At 37.7% G+C, this 24,537-nt stretch overlaps 1 protein-coding gene across 1 annotated transcript in view; it reads right to left on the reverse strand.

The window, feature by feature from the left end:
* The window catches only part of LOC111820453 (DNA repair-scaffolding protein-like), a 691,204-nt gene that overhangs the window by 274,559 nt on the left and 392,108 nt on the right, over window positions 1-24,537 (reverse strand). Inside the window, exon 8 of the mRNA XM_023730855.1 lies at window positions 11,904-12,004. Within this exon, the coding sequence (XP_023586623.1) occupies window positions 11,904-12,004 (101 nt within the window). The remainder of the gene's footprint in view (window positions 1-11,903; window positions 12,005-24,537) is intronic.

Raw genomic sequence — 24,537 nt, forward strand, 5'->3', positions numbered from 1 at the left:
CTGCTCGGCCACTTGGGCCTTATGATTCAGCTGATCTGATGGTGCTGGAAGTGTCCGTGGCAGACAGGGATGCTGTTTGGAGTCTTTGGCAGGCCCCTATTGGTGAATCACAGCACAGACCCTTAGAATTTTGGATCAAATCCCTACTATCCTCTGAAGATAACTACTCTCGTTTTGAGAAACAGGTTTCAGCTTGTTACTGGGCCTTCGTAGAGACTGAACACTTAACCATGTGACACCAAGTCATCATGCAGCCTGAGCTTCCCATCATGAACTGGCTGTTGTCTGACCCACGGAGTCATAAAGTTAAATGTGCACAGCAGGACTCCATCATTAAATGAAGTGGTATATACGAGACCGGGCCTGAGTAGGACCTGAAGGCACAAGTAAGTTGCATGAAGAAATGGCCCCAATGACCATGTCCTGCACTCCTGTCACATTACCTTCCATCTCCCAGTCTGCAACTATGGCCTCATGGGTAGTTCCTTATGATCAGCTGACTGAAGAAGAGAAAATTTGTGCCTAGTTTACAGATGGTTCTGCACGATATGCAGGCATCACTCGAAAGTGGGCAGTAGTGGCACTACAGCCCCTTACTGGGACCTCCCTGAAGGACAGTGATGAAGGGAAACCCTCTCAATCGGTAGAAGTTCGAGCAGTGTACCTGGTTGTTTTGCTTGGAAGAAGAAATGACCAGTTGTGTGACTCTGTACTGATTCACACACTGTGGCCAACAGTTTGGCTGGATAGCCAGGGACTTGGAAGGAACATGATGGGAAAAGCGGAGACAAGGATTTAAGGGGAAGAAGTATGTGGACAGATCTCTTTGTATTAGAGGTCTCTCATGTGAATGCTCACCAAAGGGTGACCTCAGCAGAGGATGATTTTAACGATCAAGTGGATAGGATGACACGTTCTGTGGAAACCAGTCATCCTCTTTCCCCAGCTACTCCCGTCATTGCTCAATGGGCTCATGAACAAAGTGGCTATGGTGGCAGGGATGGAGGTTATGCATGGGGCCAGCAACATAGACTTCCACTCACCAAGGCTGACTTGGCTACAGCCACTGCTGAGTGTCCAATCTGCCAGCAGCAGAGACCAACACTAAGTACCCGATATGGCACCATCCATTGAGGTAATCAACCAGCAACCTGGTGGCAAGCTGATTACATTGAACCACTTCCATCATGGAAAGGACAGCGTTTTGTCCTTACTGGATATGGATTTGCCTTCCCTGCATGCAACACTTCTGCCAAAACTACCATATGTGGACTTACAGAATGCCTTATCCACCGTCATGCTATCCCATATAGCATTGCCTCGGATCAAGGGACTCACTTTACAGCAAATGAAGTGTGGCAGTGGGCCCATGCTCATGGAATTCACTGGTCTTACCATGTTCTCCATCATCCTGAAGCAGCTGGATTGATAGAACGATGGAATGGCCTTCTAAAGACACAATTACAGTGCCAGCTAGGTGGCAATACCTTGCAGGGTTGGGGCAATGTTCTCCAGGAGGCTGTACATGCTCTAAACCAGCATCCAATATATGGTGCTGTCTCTCCCACAGCCAGGATTCATTGGTCCAGGAATAAAGGGGTGGAAATGGAAGCGGCACCACTCACTATTACCCCATGACCCACTTGCAAGATTTTTGCTTCCTGTCTCTGAGACCTTATGCTCTGCAGGTCTAGAGGTCTTAGTTCCAAAGGAAGGAATGCTCCCACCTGGAGACACATCACTGGTTCCATTGAACTGGAGGCTACGAATGCCACCTGGTCACTTTGGGCTCCTTATGCCTCTGGATCAACAGGCAAAGAAGGGAACTGGCATATGGGCTGGTGTGATTGATCCTGATTACCAAGAGGAAATCAGATTGATATTAAATAATGGAGATAAAGAAGAGTATGTCTGGAATGCAGGCGATCCCTTAGGGTGTCTCTTAGTGTGGAAAACTACAGCAATGGAATTCCAACATGACTACTGATGACCCAGGCCCTTCAAGAATGAAGGTTTGGGTCACTCCACCAGGCAAAGAACCACGACCAGCTGACGTGCTTGCTGAGGGTAAAGGGAATACGGAATGGGTGGTGAAAGAAGGTAGTTTAAATACCAGTTACGGCCACGTGACCAGCTGCAGAAACGGGCACTGTAATTGTTTGGAGTATATCTGCTTTGTATGTGTGCATCAAATTTTTTTGTTTCCTTTACTTATAAAATATAACATGTAAACAGGGCTAGTGCATTTTCAATTGTATGTGTGTTAGTTTATCTTGTCAGGCGCAAGTGTGACCTTCTAATTGTCTTCATTTAGAGATTATATATGGTTTAAGGAGATGTGTACATGTCCCAAGTTAACAAGGGTTAAGACTGTGTGTCAACTTGGCTGGGCCATGATCTTCAATGTTTATATGTAATCACTCCCATGATTGAACATGCTGTGAGTAGCCAATCAGATGAAAAGGAGTTTCCTTGGGGGTGTGGCCTGCATCTGAATATAAGCAGACATTCTGGCTTTTTGCTTGGTCTGGATCTTGTGGCTACCTCCTGTTCATCTTACGTCCAGTTCTTGGTACTTGAGCTGTCAGGCTATCTGCCTATCTTGAGATTCAGTGATCTTTACAGCCTGTGAGCGGAGCCCTGCTCTCCAACCTGCCAATCTTGGGTTTGCCAGCCCCTGCAGCTACATGAATCAGGAGAAGCCTTGCGGTTTTGCCTGCCAATCTTGGGATTCGTCAATATTCACAGCCTGTGAGCAAGAGCCCTGCTTTCCAACTTGCTGATCTTGGGTTTGCTAGCCCCTGTGGCTACGTGAATCGGGATAAGCCTGTATCCTGATCCACAGACTTAGGATGTTCCAGTCTCCACAACTGCTTGAGCTGTTTCTTTGATATAAATCTCTCTGTATACGTATTCATAAGCTTTACTGGTTTTGCTTCTCTGTAGAATGGAGCCTAAGACAAGGAACTAGAAAACAAAGAGCAAATTATTTCCAAAAAATAGCAGGAGGAATAAATGAATAATTTCTTTTATAAGGATCAGCACAAAGTTGGTTCCTATTAGGTGGAGGTTAAAGATGTCCCAAATGTCCAACTTTTCCAAGCTGTTCTATCACTCCATCATCTCTAACATCAACAACTCACTCTCCCCTCAGTACTATCCCTCCCTTCTTTGGGTTCCCTAATTTTCTGTAATGTCTCACAGAACTCAGGAACCATATAAAGGAAATGGCTCACAAGGTTGTAGAGCCTGGCAAGTTCCAAATTCGTGGTTCAGACATGGGCTTCTCCTTACCCACATGGCTGCAGGGGTTGACGAACACACACTGTTCAGACCACAGGCTATGGAAACTGGTGAATCAGGTCACATGATAGGCCACTGGCCCAAGGAGTTGTGGAAGCCTGTTAATCCCAGAATCAGTAGGTTAGACAGCAGGCCTCTGGGGATGTTAATGATCATGAACTAGATGCAGGGTCCAGATGCAGAGAAAGAGAGCCTTGGCAGGACACACACATATATCTTAGATGCAGGTCACAACTCAGGGAAGGGTGTAACTTCAGTAGAGTGAGGCTTGAGTCACTCCCTTCTGCAAGGTTGTGACCCAAGACAAAACTTACACCAATCTAGCCTCATCAACATGTAGAGGTCAGGATCCACAACACATAAAATGGAGGACAACCACACAACACTGGGAATCATGGCCTAGCCATGTGGACACGTAACTCTCAACCATCACAGGTTCCATATACTTTGTTTGCGTAGTCTCACTCAGTCATTGTGTGTGAGTCACAAAGACCATGGCTAGAAGGGCCATATTAAGTAATTCACTGCACCACAAGGAACGAAATAATAAATACTGGAGTGGAGGGAAACGTGATAAGAATGGAAAAATAATAGAATCAACAAAGACAAAAATTGGTTCTTTTAAAAAAAAATCAACAAAACTGACAAATCTTTAGCTAGACTGACAAAGTCAAAATCAAAAAAGAAAGAAGACAGAAAGACACAAACTACTAAAATTATAAACGAATGTGGTGATATTACTTCTGACTTTACAGAAATCAACAGGATTATAAGGATACTATGAACAATATTACATGAACAAATTAGGTAACCTAGAAGAAATGTACAATATTCATAGAAACAAATCCTCACAACTGACTCAAGCAGAAATAAAAAAATCTGAAGAGACCTATAACAAAGATTGAATTAGTAATCCAACACTTTTAACAATAACAAAAGAAGTCCAGGACCAGATGGCTTACTGGTGAATTACACCGAACCACTTAATGAAGAATAATACTAACATTTTTCAAACTCTCCCAAAAAAACAGAAAAAGAGAGACTAAATCCTAACTCATTATCCTGACATCCTAAACCCTTATCCTGATACCAAAGCCAGACAAAGACATCACCACCACCACAACAAAAAATCTACAGAACAATATTACTTAGGAATATAGATGCAAAAATCCTCAACAAAATACTAGCACAATCCAAGTACAACAGCATATTGAGGATTATATATTATAACCAAGTGAGATTTATCCCAGGAATGCAAGGGTAGTTCAAAAGAAAGTCAATTAATGTAATACACCACATTAACACAACGAAGTAAAAGAACATGATCAGCTCAACTGATGCAGAAAAAGCATTTGACAAATCCAACATTCTTTCACGGAAAACAAAAACAACAACAAAAAACAACACACACAGAAAACTAGAAATAGAAGACGACTTCCACAATATGATAAAAAACATTCATGAAAAAGCCACAGCTAATATACTCAATTGTGAAAGTACGAAAGTTTTCCCCCTAACATCAGGAATAAGACAAGATTATCTGCTTTCACCACTGCTATTCAACATTGTACTGAAAGTTCTAGACAGTGCAATTAGGCAAGGAAAAAAGCAAAACTAAACGTAAAAGGCATCCAAATTTGAAAAGAAGAAATAAAAGGATCTCTTCACAGACAACATGATCCTATATATAGAAAATCCCAAAGAATCTACAAACGACTACTAGAGCTAATATATGAACTCAGCAATGTTGCAGGGTATAAGATGAACACACAAAAATCAGCTGTGGTTCTATACACTAGCAATGAATGATCTGAAAAGGAGATTTAGAAAATAATTCCATTTATAATGCCATCCAAAAGAATAAAATACTTAGGAAAAAATTTAACCAACGAGGTGAAATACTTATATAGCGTAAACTACAAAAAATTAGCTAAAAGAAATTTTAAAAGATCCAAATAAAGGGGAATATATTTTCATGGACTGAAAGACTTAAAATTTTTAAGATGACAATACTACTCAAAGTGAGCTAAACAGTCAAAATGCAGACCCTATTCAAAATCTCAATTTTTTTTTTTTTTTGCAGAAATGGTAAGGTCGATCCTAAAATTCAAAAGGAATTGCAAGAGGCTTTGTACAATACTGAAAAAGCAAAACAAATATAGAGGACTTACACTTCCAAATTTCAACATTTACTACAAAGCTACATAATAAAATCAGTATGGTACTAGCATAGGATGGACATAGACAATGGAATGGGATTGACGGTCAATTGATTTTTGATAAAGGTTCCAAAACCATTCAAAGGAAGAAAGAATAATCTTTTCAACAAACAGTGCTGAAATAACTGGCTATCCACATGCAAAAGAAAGAAAATGGACACTCACCCCACACCATATACATACATTAACTCAAAATCGATCAACAATCTAAAGGTAAGAGCTAAACCTAAAAAATTGTTAGGAAAGAATATAGGGATAAATAGTCATGATCTTGGATTTGGCAATGAATTCTTAATATGACACCAAAGCACAGCAACAAAAGAAAAGAAAACAGATAAATCAGACTTCATAAAATTTTTTTTAAAAAGATAAATTTTTGCATATCAAAGGATATTATCAATAGTGTAAAAAGACAACCTACAGAATGGGAGAGAATATTTGCAAATCATATACCTGGTAAGGGTATAGTATCCGAAATTTATAAAGAACTCTTGTAACTCAACAATGAAAAGGCAAACAACTGAATTAAAATATGGGAAAAGGACTTGATTAGACATTTCTCCAAATAAGATGTACAAATTGCCAATAAGTACATGAAAAGAGGAAATGCAAATCAAAACCATAATGATACCACTTTACACTCCATTGTTGTTCTTATTGCTGTGCAGTCGATTCTGACTCGTGACAACTGCATGAGTTACAGAGTAGAAGTGCTCCATAGCGTTTTCTTGGCTGTAATATTTATGGAAGCAGTTTGCCAGTTCTTTTTCTTCTTCGGAGCTGCTGGGTGAGTTTGAAACACTAACCCTGAAACGACCTGCACCACCCAAGCTCCTCATACTCAATGTTGTTGTTGTCATTGTTAGGCACCATCAGGTCTATTTCAACTCATAGCGATCCCGTGTGACAGAGTGGAACTGCTCAATAAGGTTTTCTAGGCTGTTGGAATCTACTGGATGACACACAACAAAACAACAGTCTTTACGGAAGCTGATCACAAGGTTTTCTCCTGTGGAGCCACTGAGTAGGTTCAAACCGGCAACCTTTCAGTTAGCAGCTGAGCATTTAATCACTGTACCACCCCAGGGCCTCTTCTTCAAACTCAGTAAGATGGCTAAAACTAAAAAAAAAAAAAAAAAAAAAAAAAAAAAAAAATGAGAGGGAGAATGTAGAGAAATCAGAACCGTCATATACTGCTTGTAGGAACATAAAATGATTCAACTTTTGTGGAAAACGGTCTAACAATTCCTCAAAAAGTAAAACACAGAATTACCATGTGACCCAGGAATTCCACCCCTTTACACAAAATAATTAACCCGTACTCAAACAAATACGGGTACACCCATGTTCATAGCAGCATTATTTACAATAGCCAAAAGATGGCAATAACCCAAACGTCCATCAATGGATGGAGAAACAAATTGTGGTATATCCATCCAATGAGCTATTATTCAGACATAAAAAGGAATGAAGTCAAGATTCATGCTATAACACAGATAAACTCAGAAAGCATTATGCTCGTAAAGGAAGACAGACACAAAAGGTCACATATCGTATGATTCCATTTATATGAAATATCTAGAATACGTAGATCCATAGAGACAGGGAGCAGATTAATGATTGACAGGGGACTGCTGGAGGAGCAAACGGGGAATAATTGCTTAGTGGTGTTTTATTTTGTGGTGATTAAAATGTTTTAGAACTAGTACAGGTGGGTGTTTTACAACATTGTGAATGTACCTAATGCCTATGAATGTATCACTTTAAATTGGTTAATTTTATATTATGTGAATTTCACATGAGTAAAAACAATAAACAAAAAGAAAGAAAGAAAAAAAAAAAAATCAAAGGTACATCCAAGCCAAAGGTACAACTAAGGAAAAGAAAGAGATGCTGTTTTTGGTTGTTTCTGAAATACCAAATTTGATATCAAACAGGCCTCAGAAGAAAAGATTGTTTCTTTTATTGTCACCATTTATTCATTGCTTGCTTTGCATCAGATGCTATTCTAAGTGCTTCACATGCATTATCATATCTAGTATCACAACAAGCTGATGAGAGGAGTTCTACAATTATGTTCATTTTCAATAAGAAAATTTAGGCTGAAAGAGTTTAGATTAATGATATAGATATTTTAATGATCCATCATTGAATTTCAGCTGTTTATTAAACTTCAGTTCTTAGGATAATTAGGCGGAGATGGAGTTCTACATATTTGACATATTTATGAGTTTTTCTTATACTTATTGTTAACTGTTATCGAGTAGGCTTCAACTCTTGGTAACCTTATATATAACAGAATGAAACATTGCCTGGTCCTACATCATCTTCATGTTCATTGGGTATCTCTGAGTCCATTGTGGCTATTTTCTTTCACTTATCTAGTTGCTATAAGTATATAGCAATAAAAAATATTATTTTTATGTTGAAAGAGAAAATTCTTCTGCTAGGTCACAAAGTATTCAAAATATCAAATAATAAAAAGTTCTTCCTAATATATATTTATAATAAATTGTATCAAAAAAAATTGAGAGAACTTATTGTAGTGAGACATAAAGGAGCTGATATAAAAGACCTGAAAAATAAGAAATTTATTTAAGGGAAGGAAACAAAAAATAAACTCAAATTTCAAACATGTTTAGATCTCTAAAAGAAAAATCTATCAGAGATGGTCACACTCATATATCAGATTAATGTATAATTTTTTTTTCTTTTTTGTCGATTATTCAAGGAATAATTAAATATCCCTATGTCCAAATTTGGAACCCTGGTGGCACAGTGGTTAAGAGCTTGGCTGCTAACCAAAATGATGGCAGTTCGAATCCACCATCTGCTCCTTGGAAACACTATGGGGCAGTTCAACTCTGTCCTATAGGGTCGCTATGAGTCAGAATCGACCCGATGCCAACTGGTTTTGGTTTTGGTTTTGGTTTATGTCCCAATTCAAGAAAGGAAATAACAAGGAGCACTCCAAATAAGCTATTTAGTGCCTATGAAGCCAAATAAAAGATAATATTTTCCCCATTTCACTCCTGTACAGCCAGTCACACTTGTTTCACTTGGTCATTTTTCCATGCAGACTTTCAGAAGATACTCTGCTTTGTGCTTGCTAATTTGCTCAATTCACTGAAGTGAGAAGCCAGGTTACATTGTTTAGTGATTTCTAGTGTATATCAATAACTAAGAAAGCAATCCACCACCTCTCTATTAAAACCATAAGGTTTTAGAAGATCCTACACGAATGCATTTGGCTGCTAACTGAAAGGCCGGCGGTTTGAACCCACTAGTGGCTCCACAGGAGAAAAGACCTGGAGATCTGTTCCTGTAAAGATTTCCCATTGTCATCGATTCAATTCTAACTCACAGTGACAAAGCAGAACTGCCCCATAGAGTTTCCAAGGCTGTAATCTTTACGGAAGTAGACTGCCATATCTTTCCCCTGTGGAGGAGGTGTTGTGTTCGAACTACCAACACTTCTGGTTAGCACTTGGGCACTTAACCACTGCATCGCCAGGGCTCCTTCTCGTAAAGATTACAGCCTAGGACACCTTATGGGGCAGTTCTACTATGTCATATAGAGTCACCATGGGTCAGAATCAACTCGACGGCACACAACAACACTACACACAAATCCATGATTTACTCAGTCTTCACAATCTTCAAACCTGTGTCCTATGCACCTCAAATTAGCTGTTTTTCAAGAATGTAATACAGACCTACACTTTGAAAGATTACTTATTGCAGAAGAAAAAACACGTTTGTGTTAATATTGTTGACTTTGCTGTCTCCTTAATCTCTTGACTTCTCAGCCCTAATTTTCTCTAGCCTCAACAGATAAAGAAATGAAGGCCCACACAGATTAGTTAATAAAACTTTATACTTAGACTTTAGAGACAGCAATCCCAATCTGGGCTTACTCATTTTTTAGCATATAGTCAATCTACAATTAATCATCTTTTAGCATATACTCAACTTACAATTAATCATCTTTTAGCATATACTCAACTTACAATATCTTTGTCTGGAAAATGAGGAAAGTAAACTCTATCTTAGAGGATTATATCACACAGTAAATGATTTAATACAAGGTGAGCCCAAAGCATTCTGCCTGGCAGACAGTGAACCTCCAAATGTGGCACGATGACAATGAGGATAACACTGAAGGATGAAAGAGGACAAACAAGCTTTTCTCCCCCAGCTGTTTCCAAGGAATTTAGGGTTTAATTTAAAGTTTGTCCAACTCTTGCTCCTACCTCAAGGATATTTAAAATATATTTTGAGATTATAAAGTCAAAAAAACTCAGGATAGCTACCTTACTAAACAAGCAAATTCCAATTTGGATTACTTATTTTCTTATTCCTCAATAGTAATACGAACAGGAAATTGGTAGAGGAGTAAAAAATTATTTACATGACGCAGGAGGGGTATCATTTAAAGAGCAAGGTACTGGGAATCAGTAGATGAATATTTAGAGCAAGTCGCTTCCTTCTTCTATGCCATATACTCTCATTTCACCAATGAGGTACTTAGAAACCTCAAAGAATTAACAATCCACCTTTTTGTGAGGGAAAAGGAGAAAAGGGTGTGACATGAACGCCAATGTAGTATGTGACAGCTCCAACGCTCTGGACTTTGAAGTCTATGGTGGCCACAATCAAGGGAAAATCTGTATATCTGGGTCATTACATTTGCTATCTTTCTCTTATTGTCTCACATCCTTTCCAACCTCTTTCCCATCCTACATTTTAACAACCACCCCAGTCCCTGAATAAAAAGCTAGTCTCTGTAACTAAGAATTGAAAATGATTTCACTAAAAAGAAATTCAAGCTTGTCATTGTCTTGTGTAATTACTTCAAAAGGAAGGAGGCAAAAGCAAAACAGGAAGGAGAAGCAAGCCTGAGAGTTCAAGTGGCAAGGCCGTATTTTTCTGGTTCAAGCAGAACAAAAGAAGTTTATAATGCATATAACCCCAATCTAAATTTAAAATAAGTGACATAAAGACTAAACAGAAACTACATATATAAGTGGAGATAGGAAGGTGATAGAATAAAGTAATCAATACAGATCCAGGTCATTCATATTCTAGAGGTTTAAGTACAAACATGCAGATATTTGTAAGCAGGACAACATGAAAGATCACTAAAAGAGTAAAAGAAGAGCAAACACTGTAAAATCACAAATGGTTCCTGCTGATGTTTATTAAATAAGTCTGAAAAGGTTTTTGGTTATATTCCACCCTGGCCACAGTGGTTAGTTCAAGGATGGACACGTCTCTGCCAGAACAGGGAAAATAATTTCAGAGGATTCTAGTAAAATACTGCAAAATAAAGCATTACTTTTATTGGACTTGAAGCTAGGAGTTACCAGATGGAGGAGGCCTGCCAATCTTCACAACCAATGTCTAAATCATTAGGTCTTCTCCCTGTGGTGTTTAATTAGGATTACCATTAAATTCTCTATTGGAGTTAAGCCAGTTTGTTATTAGGACTCCCCTGAATAACGCAACTAGACAATATTTATGTACACCTGGCTTTCTGACTGATTAAATGGATCGTAAAGAGAATTATTTAAAATCATAATCCTTCATATGGAAAAAAAAAAAAAGCCAAGAAACGATGTAGTGAGTACAGAAATGGGCTGACCCAGAGATTTCTATAAAATGAAAAGTATTCTTGGGTCATATGTATCAGATCATCTTGATACATATTTGCATATGTCATATTATAATACTCTGATAAAAGAATTTAAAAGAGAGAAGATGGTTGCTAAAAGATAGCTGGGAAAAAAATTTTAAAGGTAATAAATGGGATAAGAATGGAAAACTCTATTAAAGGCATGTGTAATACTTTGGACCATAGGTTATATCTAATAAAATATATTACTAGTTGGGGGATTACCTCTAAGAACAGCATTTCTCAAACTCTAGCATGTGTGAAAACCACTCAGGAGCCTATTAAAACACATATTCCAAGGATTCACCTGGTGAGAATATTAATAGTAGAAAATATTGAAGTTGTCAAGGATTTCATTTTACTTGGATCCACAATCAACACCCATGGAAGCAGCAGTCAAGAAATCAAATGATGTATTACATTGGGCAAATGTGTATTGACATGTATTGATACAGTGGCTGCAACAATGGGCTCAAACAAAGCAAGGATGTGAGGATGGCGCAAGACTGGGCAGTGTTTCGGTCTGTTGTACATAGGGTTGCTGAGTCTGAATTGACTCGGCAGCACCTAACAACAACAACAACAACAATATGATACACAGAGAAAAAAATCACGAATATTAACGATCAACTTCACATATTTTAGAGTAAAAATACTTTTATACAGTGTATTCTTTACCCACAGTCTTATGCCTGTGCAAGACTTACCTTCAAGTGTCTTTGGGTAAGAAACACACTGATGTCTCCAAAAAGAAATGGCAGATCTTTCTCGATTCTGTAGTTCGTTTAGTCTTTCTGCTAGCCCACCTCTGTTTAATTAAATATATTTAGTTAAAAGATAAACTTCAAAATAGTTGTAACATTTACATGTTATAACCCCCCCAACCAGTGATAAATAGATAAAATACAGAACTATAACCTATTTGACATCACATACTCTTCCTAGAAGCCATATCCTCGTAGTTAAGTAATTTCCTTTTTAAAGTTTTTTTGGAAGCTTAGTTTTCTAATCCTTAGAAATACAGCAAACTCTCAGATCAGATTAACTGCCTCCCCATTAGTTGTCTGTTCACGTATTCTACAAACATTTATTATCTGCTACATGCTACATGCTGGCATCGAATACTTCGCTAGCTGCTAGGGACACAAAGATGGCTATGAGTCATGCTGTGGAGAATCTCACAATTTACTTGGCAGCCAGATGGGCAAACAAACCAGAATTATTGCTCGGTAGACTATTCAAATCAGAGCATTTGGGTATGGGTCCATTCTTTCTGCAACAGATAACTGAACAACACAAACACACTCCAAGGATACCCACACTAAAAAAGAAAACTTCTGTGTGTGGCAGGGAGATAATTCATAACAATGGATATATGGGCACTTCACAAGAGCACTTTGCCTGCCTGCCTGCCTGCCTGCCTGCCTACCTACCTATTTTAAACCAGCAGTAAAACTGTGTTCAGAAAAGTCAGCAGCTCCTAACACATTTACGATCTCAACAAAAATCAAGAACAGCTGTTAACCATGGCAGCTATATAATTTATCAATGTGTTATCACATAAGATTATGTTGTTGTTTTTAGGTGCCAAGTCGGCTCCAACTCATAGCAACCTTATGTATAACAGAACAAAACGCTGTCCAGTCCTACTCCATCCTCACAATCGTTGCTATGTTTGAGTTCTCTGTTGCAGCCACTGTGTCAATTCATCTCGCTAAGGGTCTCCCTCTTATTTTATTTATCAGTCAATAAAACATGGGTAAACATCTTCCTGGTATTCTCTGCTTTCAGCCAAGATCTATCTGACATGAGTAATGACACCCCTCGTTCCACATCCTCTTCTGAATCCAGTTGGAACTTTTGGCAGTTCCCTGTTGATGTACAGTTATAGCCATACTGTGGCGGCTTTCATGTTGCTATGATGCTGGAAGCTATGCCGATAATCTCAAATACCAGTAAAGTTACCCCTAGTGGACAGGTTTCAGCAGAGCTTCCAAACTAAAACAGACTAAGATTATGTGCCAATTCATTAATCATTTTCACTTCATTATCCAATTTCATCCTAATAATTCCCCATCGAGGAAGAAAGAACAGATAATCAATATCCAGTCTCACAGATAATCAAACTGAGCTTAGGAAAGTAGATAGTAAGTTCTCCAATATTACATAACTAGCAAGATGAAAAACTAGAAGTTGAAACCGGAAAGGATTCAGCACACTGCCTGGCATGTAGTCAACCTTCAACAAATGTTAGTTATTGCTGTTACTATTTCGGTTATGATTTTTTCCTGCACCCTCTGCTCTTTCCACTATGAAAGATTTCACTCTAATACATATTATCACTAACAACCAGACTGTGCTACTGCTCCTACAGGAACAAAATATTACTGAATGTGTACGAGTGAGTGTATTATAAATAAAAGAAAAAAAAATTTGAGTATTAGATTATTAGATTCTTGGATTTTTTTTCCTAAATTTTATTTACTTTGTTGTTGTTGTTGAGAATATACACAGCCAAACATACAACAATTCAACAGCTTCTACATGTACAATTCTGGGACATTGATTCTACTCCTCAAGCTGAGCAACCATTCCCACCCTCCCCATCTGAGCTGTTCCCCCACATTAACATAAACTCACTGACCGTTAAAGTTTCCATCCAATCTCCTGAGTTGCTGCTGTCACTTTAATTCCATATAGATAGTTCTTAAAAGAGCACAGTGCTCAAGGCAGACCTTTTCTTACTAGTTAAGCCAAACTATTGTTTGGTCACACGAAGACTTCAGGGGATATTTTTGGTTTAAGGTTTAAAGATTATCTCAGGGCAATTATTTCCATGGTTCATCTACCTCCATGGATCCAGAAACTCTGGAGTCCCTAAGACTCTGAAATTCTGTTCTGAATTTTCACCCTTTTGATCAGGATTTTTCTTTGGAATTTTTGATCAAAATGTTCAGTAATGGTAGCCAGGCACCATCCATTCCTTCTGGTCTCATGGCAAAGGAGGCAGCTGTCATGGAGGCAATTAGCCTCACATTCCATATCCTCCTCCTATTCCTGTCTCTCCTTATGCCTCTGTTGCTCCAGGTGAATAGAGACCTGTTTTTGTGCCTTGGAGAGCCGCTTGCAAGCTTTTAACACCCCGGGCACTACAAAATGAACTAGGAGACAGAAGAGAAGCACTAATAACGTTACTGGGCCAATTAACTGGGATGTCCCATGAAACCATGACCCTAAATCTCCAAACCAAGGAACCAAATCCCATGAGGTGTTTGGTTGTACATAAACAGCCTCAGTAGCTACTTTTTTTTTTTTGTCATTATTGTACATGTATCTATCTTTTGCCAGTTCAACTTTTTACAGGTGTATAACTTATTGATAGTAATTACAATAATGGGTTGTACAACCCTACCTTTAATCAATGTAATTTCTCCATCACCATTACCCCCCTTTTCCCCTCCCACCTGCCCCTGGTAACCACTAATAAACTTTGTTCTCTATACATTTGCCATTTCTTATCTATGTATATAAGTGAAGTCATATAATATTTGTCCTTTTGTAATTGGCTTATTTGCTCAGCATAACGTCTTCAAGCTCCATCCACACTATAGCACGTATCAAGACTTCATTTTCTCCTACTGGCTGAGTAGTATTCTATTGTATGTATCTACCACATTTTGTTTATCCATTCATTTGTTAATGGGCATTTAGGTTGTTTCAACCTTTTGGCTATTTTGAATAGTGCTGCAATGAACATTGGTATACAAGTCTCTGTTTGCATCTTTGCTTTCAAGTCTTTTGGTTATATACCTAGGAGTGGAATTGCTGGGTCATATGGTAGTTCTATTTTTAGTTCTTTGAGAACTGCTACACTGTTTTCCACAATGGGTGTACCATTCTGCATTTCCACCAGCAATGGATAAGGGTTCCAATTTCCCCACATCCTCGCCAGTATTTGTTATTTTCTGGGTGTTTGTTTGTTTTATTTGAGCCATCCTAGTAGGAGTGAAATGGTGGCTCCCTGTGGTTTTGATCTGCATTTCTCTGATGAGTAATGACACTGAGCATCATTCCATGTCTTTGGTGGCCATTTGAATGTCCTCTTTGGTGAAATGTCTATTCAAGTCCTTTGACCATTTTATGACTGGGTTATTTGTCTTTTTGTTGTTGGTACTATATAGCTACAGTTATCAAAACAGCCTGATAGTGGTATAACAATAGAACATAGACAAATGGCAAATAATTGAAGTTCAGAAATAAACCCATACATCTACGATCAACTGATTTTTGACAAGGGTGCTAAGTTCATTCGATGGGGAAAGACAACTCTCTTCAATAAATGGTGCTCGGTAAACTGGATTTCTACATGCAGAAAAATGAAACGGTATCAATGCCTCACACAATATACAAAAACAAATTCAAAATGGATTACGGACCTACATGTGGAAACTAAAACCATAAAATTCTTAGAAGAACAAGCAGAGACAATGCTGTCAGGGCTAGTTTTCAACGATGGATTTTATCTAATATAATAAAAAAACACAAACAGCAAAAGACAAAATAAATAAATGGGACTTCATAAAAATTAAAAACTTTTGTTCATCAAAAGACTTTACGAAAAAAGTGAAATGACAAGCTACCAACTGGGAGAATATCTTCAGAAACCATATATCTGACAATAATCTAACAACCAAAATATATGTAAAACAGAAACATTTTAAACCTTCATAATCACAAATATGCCAAAGAACCTCTACTTTATATGTAAAGACTTCTTCATATTAATCATCCTGCTGATCACATTATCATAAACATTATGGCTAACGTTTATTGAGGTATTGCCCTAAGTATACTGCACGAAGTAACTCATCCTCTCTCCAAACAACACTATAAGATAGGTACTGTTATTATCCTTTGCCACTGAGTCAACCGCGACTCACAATGACCCGGTAGGACAGTGTAGAACTGTCCCATAGGGTTGCCAAGGAGCAGCCAGTAGATTTGGACTGCCGATCTTTTGAGCTCTTAACCACTTTTGAGCTCTTAACCAGTTCGCCACCAGGGAGCCCTGGATTCAGAATCAACTCGATGGTAACTGGTTTGTTTCTTTCTTGGTTTATTATCAGACCATTTTACAGATGATAAACTAAGGTACTAAGATGTTAAACACCTGCCAAAGGTGAGACATTTAACCAGTGGAATTGCTGGCCACAAACCTAGGATATCTGGTTCAAGAGTCCATATTCAGAGAAGAGGGTAAGATGGTGGAGTAAACAGTCGCAACCTTGTGTACTCCCAAATAAAAAGTAACACAGCTAGTGATCTCGGAGTTCTGGACAGCAGTTAAAGCACTGGAGAACCAGGTGAATGCCGAATCGAGACACAGATAGAGCAAGGAGGGTGGGAAGGAGGAGATTCACTGACCATCTATACCCTACCTGTTGGCCCGGTTCAGTGTGGCCATGTGGGACCACGATAGATGGAACTTCTGAACAAAGAGCCCAGGGCGATAGCAACACTGAAGACACAGACCAGGTCAGAGATATTGGGTAAAAAGCCTTGGAAAGGAGTGGAAAAGAGGTAAGGCACGTATTGGACTAGGCAGACCTGACAGAGAGTGGCGTATGAGCACAACATAGATTTGAAACCTGGGAAACCCAGGAAACTAATGCCCGATTACAGTGGTGTGAACTGGATTGCGGGCATTCACAAGTAGGAGATAGAAAACATGCACACACATGGGCAGGGGCATGGAAAAGGTGCAGTGGTGGGGCTAAGTGCTACTGTTACTGTGTGCAGTGGCTGGAGAACACTAGGACCTGGGACCACAGGACAGTCACAGGAACTGTCCATCAGCCAGGGTGATAACTGCCCGTCAGCCAGGTAGCACATGGGGAATGAGCTGGCTCTCCTCCACAACTACCAGGAGGCAATGAATGAAGCAAATAAACTGTCAACCAAGAATTCTTTACTCAGCAAAGGTGTCCTTTAGAAATGACAGAGAAATCAAGACATTCTCAGATAAACAAAAGTTGTAGGAATACATTACCACTAGACCTGCTTTGTAAGAATTACTAAAGAAAGTCCTTCAAATAAAAAGGAAATGACATTAGACAGATACTAGAAGCCTCACATGGGAAAGAAAAATAAAAAATAAAAGAGATATCTCTAATAAAAGCAACAGCATGAGCAAATAAAAGGGCCAGTTGTATGGTATTTCCAGTGGGCAAATTTAGTAGTTAAGTTCTACAAGCATTATAACATCAAATGTGTAAGAAATAAGTAGAAATTTAATCTAACAGACAGAGGATGTATAATGATGTAATTGGTGTAACAAAATCAGAAATTGGGGGAAGGAGGAAAGAAGTACGAACAGAGTTTCAATATGTTAATGTTGTACATTACTTGTTGTTGGTATCAAGCTAAAACAAAGGTAAGTTGTTAAACGTTATTTCTGTGGTACCCACTAAGAAAATATTTTAAAAATATACAAAGATGGAAAGAAAGAAGAAACCAAAGACTCAACATAAAAAAGCAACTGAACACAAAAAAACCCCCAAAGTGTAGGAATTGTGAGACAAAGCAGATACCAGACACAAAAAACAATTAGCAAAATTAAAGAAGTAGGTCCTTTGTTCTCAGTAATTACCTTAAATGTAAATGCTTTAAACTCTCCATTCAAAAGGCAGAGAGTGGCAGAATGGATTTAAAAAAAAAAAAGATCCTTCCTTATACTGTGTACAAGAAGCACACCTTAGGCCCAAGGATACAAAAAGACTAAAAGTTAAAGGATGGAAAAGAATTGTCTTCATAAGAGATCAGGGGTGGCCATACTGATATCAAATAAAATAAATTTTAAATGAAAATTTGTTATAAGAGATGAAGAAGAACATTACATAAAAATAAAATGGCCAATCCATCAAGAAGACATAACAACTATAAATATATATGCACCTACCACATATATATAGCACGCTATCTAAAAAAGAACAATACACATTTTTCTACTGTGCACAGGAGTCATTCTTCAAAATAGACTGCATGCTAGGTGTCATGGATTGAACTGTGTTCCCCAAAAATACCTGTCAACTTGGCTAGGTCATGATTTCCAGTATTGTATGATTGTCTACCATTTTATCATCTGATGGGACTTCCCTATGCGTTGTAAATTCTATCACTAAAATGTAATAAGAAAAGGAGACTGGAGAAACCCCGAGAGTATGGCCCCCAGACACCCTTTTAGCTCAGTGGTGAAGTTACCTTCGAGGTTCACTGTTCAGCCTGCGAGTGGACAACCAAGTTAAACCATGAGAGTAACGAGGTACAGGAGTCCAGTGATAAGGCCCAGAAGGCAGAAGGGGAGTAGGAAGCTGATGATAGGGAACACAAAGTAGAGTAAGGATATTGTTGATGCGTTGTGAGATTGTTAACCATTGTCATAGGGCAACATTTGTAGTAACTGTTAAATGGGAAACTATTTTGTCCTGTAAGCCTTCATCTTAAGTGAGAATAACAGCACAATTCGAAGAGCGTAGTCAATGTCACTTAAATGTGTATGTAAAAAAAATTTTTGAAATGGCGTATCTTTGGCTATGTGTATTTTCACCAAAAAAAAAAAAAGTTGAGAATTTAGAGGGTTAAAATGTTGTGGGGTTGTTAACCAATGTCATAAAACAGCATGTGTGTTACTGTTACATGAGAAACTAACTGTTCTGTAAGCCTTCACCTGAAGTACAATAAAATATTTAAAAAAAAAAAAAAATGTAATAAGACCGACTAGTGGCAGTTATATTGATGAGATCTACAAGATTAGGTAGTGTCTTAAGCCAATCTCTTTTGAGAGATAAAAGAGAGAAGCAAGCAGAGACACAGGGGGACCTCGTACCACCAAGAAAGCAGTGGCAGGAGCAGAGTGCATCCTTTGGAACTGAGGTTCCTGTGCTGAGATGCTCCCAGACCAAGGGAAGACTGATGACAAGGACCTTCCTTCAGAGCCGACACAGAGAGAAAGCCTTCCCCTGGAGCCAGCACCCTGAATTAGGACTTCTAGCCTACTGTACTGTGAGCGAATAAACGTCTCTCTGTTAAAGCCATCCACTTGTGGTATTTCTGTTATAGCAGCACTAGATGACCAAGACACTAGGCCACACAACGTGTCTCAACAAATCTAAAAAGACTGAAATTATTCAAAGTATCTTCTCCAACCACAAAGAAATATTATTAGAAATTAACAGCAGAAGGAAAATTAGGAACCATACAATTAAATGGAAATTAAATAACACACTAATAAACAACCAATAGGTCAAGGAGGCAATCAAGAGAAAAACAAAAAAAAGTACCTGGAGATAAATGAAAATACCAAAACTTATGAAACGCAGTTACGGCAGTCCACAGTGGGAAATTTATAGCAATAAATGAAAGCAGTAAAGAGAATAAAAATCTCAAATAGTCTAACTTTACAACCAGAACTAGAAAAGAATTAGAAAAAGAAGAGCAAAATAAATTTACAGCTACAAGAAAAAAGTAACAAATACAAAAACAGAAATAGAGAACAGAAAAGTAATGGACAGAATCAACAAAACCAGAAGTTGGTTCTTTGAAAAGATCAATAAAATTGACAGACCATTAGCTAGGTAGAAGAAGAAACAAAAGGAGAAGATGTAAATAACCAAAATAAGAAATGCAAGTGGAGACACTACAACTGACCCAATAGAAGTAAAAAGGATCATAACAGAATACTATGAACAACTGTAATTCAACAAACTTGATAACTCAGATAAAATGGACAAATTCCTAGATGCACATAACCTACCTAAACTGACCCAAGAGGAAGTAGAAAAGCTCAACAGACCCATAACAAGTGAGGAGATTGAATCAGTAATCAAAAATCTTCCAACAAAAAAAAGCCCTGGGCCAGATAGCTTCACTGGGGCGTTCTACTAGTCATTTAGAGAAGACTTGACATCAGTCCTGCTCAAACTCTTTCAAAAAGTAAAGGAGGAAGGAACACTCCCTCTTTTTATGAAGCCACCATTACCCTGATATCAAAACCAGACAAAGACACAAGAAAACTACAGACCAATATCCTTCACAAATATAGATGCCAAAATTCCCAACAAAATACTAGCGTACAGAATCTAATACCATACTAAAAGAATTATACACCACGATCATGTGGGATTTATTGCAAAAACGTAAGGATGGTTCAACATTAGAAAATCGATGTAATATACCACATTAATAGAACAAAGGAAAAGAACCATATGATCCTCTCCATTGATGCAGAAAAGGCATTTGATAAAATCCAGCATCTTTCTTGATTAAAAACTCTCAACAAGATAGGAATAAAAGCGATGTTCTTCAACATGATGAAGGGCATTTATGAAAAACCAACAGCCAACATTATACTCAATGGAGAAAGATTGAGAGCTTTTCCCTTGAAAATAAGACAAGGATGCCTGCTCTCACCACTCCTATTAAATACTGTATTGGAAGTTCTAGCCAGAAAATAAGGCAAGAAAAAGAAATAAAAGGTATCCAAATTGGAAAGGAAGAGGTAAAACTATCTCTTTATGCAGATGACACGATTCTGTATATAGAAAATCCCCAAAAATTGACTAAAAAGCTTCTACAGCTAACAAAGGAATTTAACAAATTTGTAGGATACAATGTCAAGACACAAAAATAAGCTGGGCGTCTATATGCCAGCAATGAGAAATCTAAAAAGGAGATTAAGAAAACAACTCCATTAACAACAGCATCTAAGACAATAAAATACCTGGGAATAAATTTTACTCAGGGATGTGAAAGACTTATACAATGAAAATAATAAAACACTGCTGAAAGAGACTAAAGAACACCTTAACAGATGAAAACAAGTTCCATGTTCATATACTGGAAGACTTAAAACAGTCAAAAAATGTCAATACTACTCAAAGCAATCTATAGATTAACAGAATCTCAATCAAGATTCCAACAGCATTTTTTACAGAAACAGAAAAAAATCCTCAACTTTATATGGAAAGCAGGACGCCCCAAATAGCCAAAGAAATTTTGAAGAAAAAGAGCAAAGTAGGAGGCTTCACACTTCCCAAATTCAAAACACATTACACAGCTACAATAATCAAAACAGCTTATTAATGGTTTAATGAAAGACACACAGACCAATGGAATAGAACTGAAAACCCAGAAATCAATCTGGATATTTATGGTCAGTTCAGCGAGGTGCAAAAACCATCTCTTCAGCAAATGACGCTGGAAAATTGGATTTCCACATACAGAAAAATGAAGAAGACATATACCTCACACCACACACAAAAATAACTAATTCAAAATGATCAAGGACCTAAATGTTAAATCAAAACCATAAAGTTCTTGGAAGAAAATATGCAGGCGAATCTATGGGACCTAATTTATTTCAATGACAGATTATCAAATGCAACAACGAATTCACGAGCAGCAGAATACAAAATAAACAATTGAGACCTCATAAAAATTAAATACCTATGTTCATCAAAAGACTTTATCAAAAAAGCAACAATTCACACTCTGGGAAATAAAATTTTGGAACGATGTAAACGATAAGGGTCTAATATCTCAAATATACAGAAAACTTCAACACCTCAACAACAAAAAGACACATAATCATATCAGAAACTGGGCAAAGGGCATGAATAGACACTTCACCAAAGAATATATTCAAATGGCCAACAGGCAAAGGAAAAGATGCTCAACGTTATTAGTTATCAGAGAAATGAAAGTCAAAACCAACACGAAATAGCATTTGATTCGGTTTAGCATGGCCAAGATAAAAAAAGTAGAAAATAATGAGTGTTGCAGCTGATGCGGTTAAACTGGAACCCTCATTCATTGCTGGCGGGAAAATGGTACAGCCATTGTGGAAACAGTCTGGTGGTTCCTCAAAAAACTAGAGGTAAAGTTGCCATATGAAAATTCCACTCCTAAGTATATACCTTAGGGATCTAACAGAAGTGACACAAGCAGACATAGGTACACCTATGTTCATCGCAGCACTATTCACAATAGCAAAAAGATGGAAGCACTCTATGTGCCCACCAATGGACGAATGGAGAAGTAAAATGTGGTGTATGCATACAATGGACTACTACTCATTAATAAAGAAAATGAGTTCTCAAAACATCTTGGAATACGGATAAACCTGGAGGTCATTATGTTGAATGAAATGTCAATCACAGAAAAACAAGTACTGTATGTTCTCACTTTTATTATGAAATAACAGAAACAAGTAAATATACAGAAACTAATGTTCATTAGTGGCTGCCAGGGACAAAGGGGAGAAGAAGGGGATTCACTCTCTAGATAGGAGACATTTGTTATTTTTGGTGATGGGAAAGGTAACACCAAACGAGGGTGAAGTGTACACAGCTTGATGAAGGTAAACAATGTCACTAAATAGTACACAAGAAAAAAGGACCTGTGGGTAATTGCTATGGTATATATAATTTTGAAACTACAGAAAAAAACCACCAAAAAATATATGTGCAGGTACATATGTATGTATGTAAGGCATATATGTGTGTGTGTATGTATGTGTATACATATATATATGTGTGTACATACAGGTGTATGCATATATATACGTATCTATGTGACTGAACGCACATATATTCAAATATATAATAAAGAACATAGGGAACACAGTTACAGATACTTCTTAGACATGACCAAACACCTCGTAGGACTAGAGTTCTGGGTTTGAAGGATTAGGACCACAGTCTTGGGGGACATCTTGGTCAATCAATATGACATTCCACATCCTAGTTTGGAGAGTAATGTCTACATAGCAAAAGCCTGCAAGCGGTCATCTAAGATACAACTAATGGTCTCTACTTATCTGCGGCAAAAGAGAAAGAAGGAAACCATAAACTCAAAGAAGAAACTAGTCTACAAGACAATCTACACGAACCACGACCTCATCTACCCTGAGACCAGAAGATCCAGATGGTGCCTGGCTACCACTACTGACCATTCTAATCAGAGCCACAATAGATGGACACTGACAGAATGGGAGAAAAATGTGGAACAGAACCTCAGATTTCTAAAAAAATTTAAAAAACCAGACCTACAGGACTGATTGAGACTGGAGAACTCCCCGAGACTATTGCCCTGAGATACTCTTCAAATCTTAAATCAAAACTAACACCTGAGGTTTAAAAAAAAAAAAGACTTTATCAAAAGAATAAAAAGACAACCTACAGACCAGGAAAAAAATCTTTTGGAATGATTTATCTGATAAGGGTCTAATACCTAAAATACATATTAAACTTCTAAAACTTGACAACAAAAAGATAAATAATCCAATTAAAAGAAAACAAAACAAAACAGGCAAAGGACATGAACAGACACTTCATCAAAGAGGATATTCAACTCCAAAAAACACATGAAAAGAAGCTCATTAGAGAGATGCAAATGAAAACTACAATGAGATACCATCTCACCCCTTCTAAAATGGCAATGATTAAAAAAAAAAAAAAACAAAAACAGAAAATAACAAATGATGAGGATGTGAAGAAGAGATCAGAACCCTTATCTATTGCTGGTGCGAATGTAAAATGGTACAACTGTTGTGAAAACATTGTGGTGATTGCTCAAAAACAAAAAATATGACTCAGCAATTCTCCTCTTAGGTATATACCCTAGGGACATAAAGTAGCAACACAGACACATGCACACCTGTGTTCATTGCAGCATTGCTCACAACAACAAAAGGTGGAAACAACCCAACTCCCCATCAACAGATGAATGGAGAGACAAAATGTGGTACATACATACAATAGAACATACTCAGCCAGAAAGAGAAATGAAGTCCTGATATATGCTACAACATGGATAGAGTTTGAAGACATTATGCTGAGTGAAATAAGTCAATCACAAAATACTGTATGATCTCGCTTAAATGAAAAGACAAGAATAAGTAAATATAGAGACCAATGGGTATTAGTGGCTACCTGAGGCAGGAGGGCAGAGGGAGAGAAAGAATTATTCTCTTGGAATTAGTAGTTTTGTTTATAATGATGGGAACCCTGGCATCGATTAAGGGTAATAGTTGCACAATTTTATTAGTGTAACTGATATCGCTAAGTTCTACACCAGAAAAAGGGTGAAATGGCAAATACTGTTATATATAATTTTACAATAATAACAGCAACCAAAAATAAACAAATAGGCTAAAGTTGCTGATACTACTTAAATACAACCAAATACCTCACGGGAACAGCTCTGTTGATTCGAACCTACAGGGTTATAGCTTCATGGGACTGTCCAGTCAATTGGCCTAACACTGTTTTTTAGAATTACTGT

Source organism: Trichechus manatus, unplaced genomic scaffold, assembly GCF_000243295.1.
Source record: "Trichechus manatus latirostris isolate Lorelei unplaced genomic scaffold, TriManLat1.0 scaffold00038, whole genome shotgun sequence".
Classification (NCBI taxonomy): Eukaryota; Metazoa; Chordata; class Mammalia; order Sirenia; family Trichechidae; genus Trichechus; species Trichechus manatus.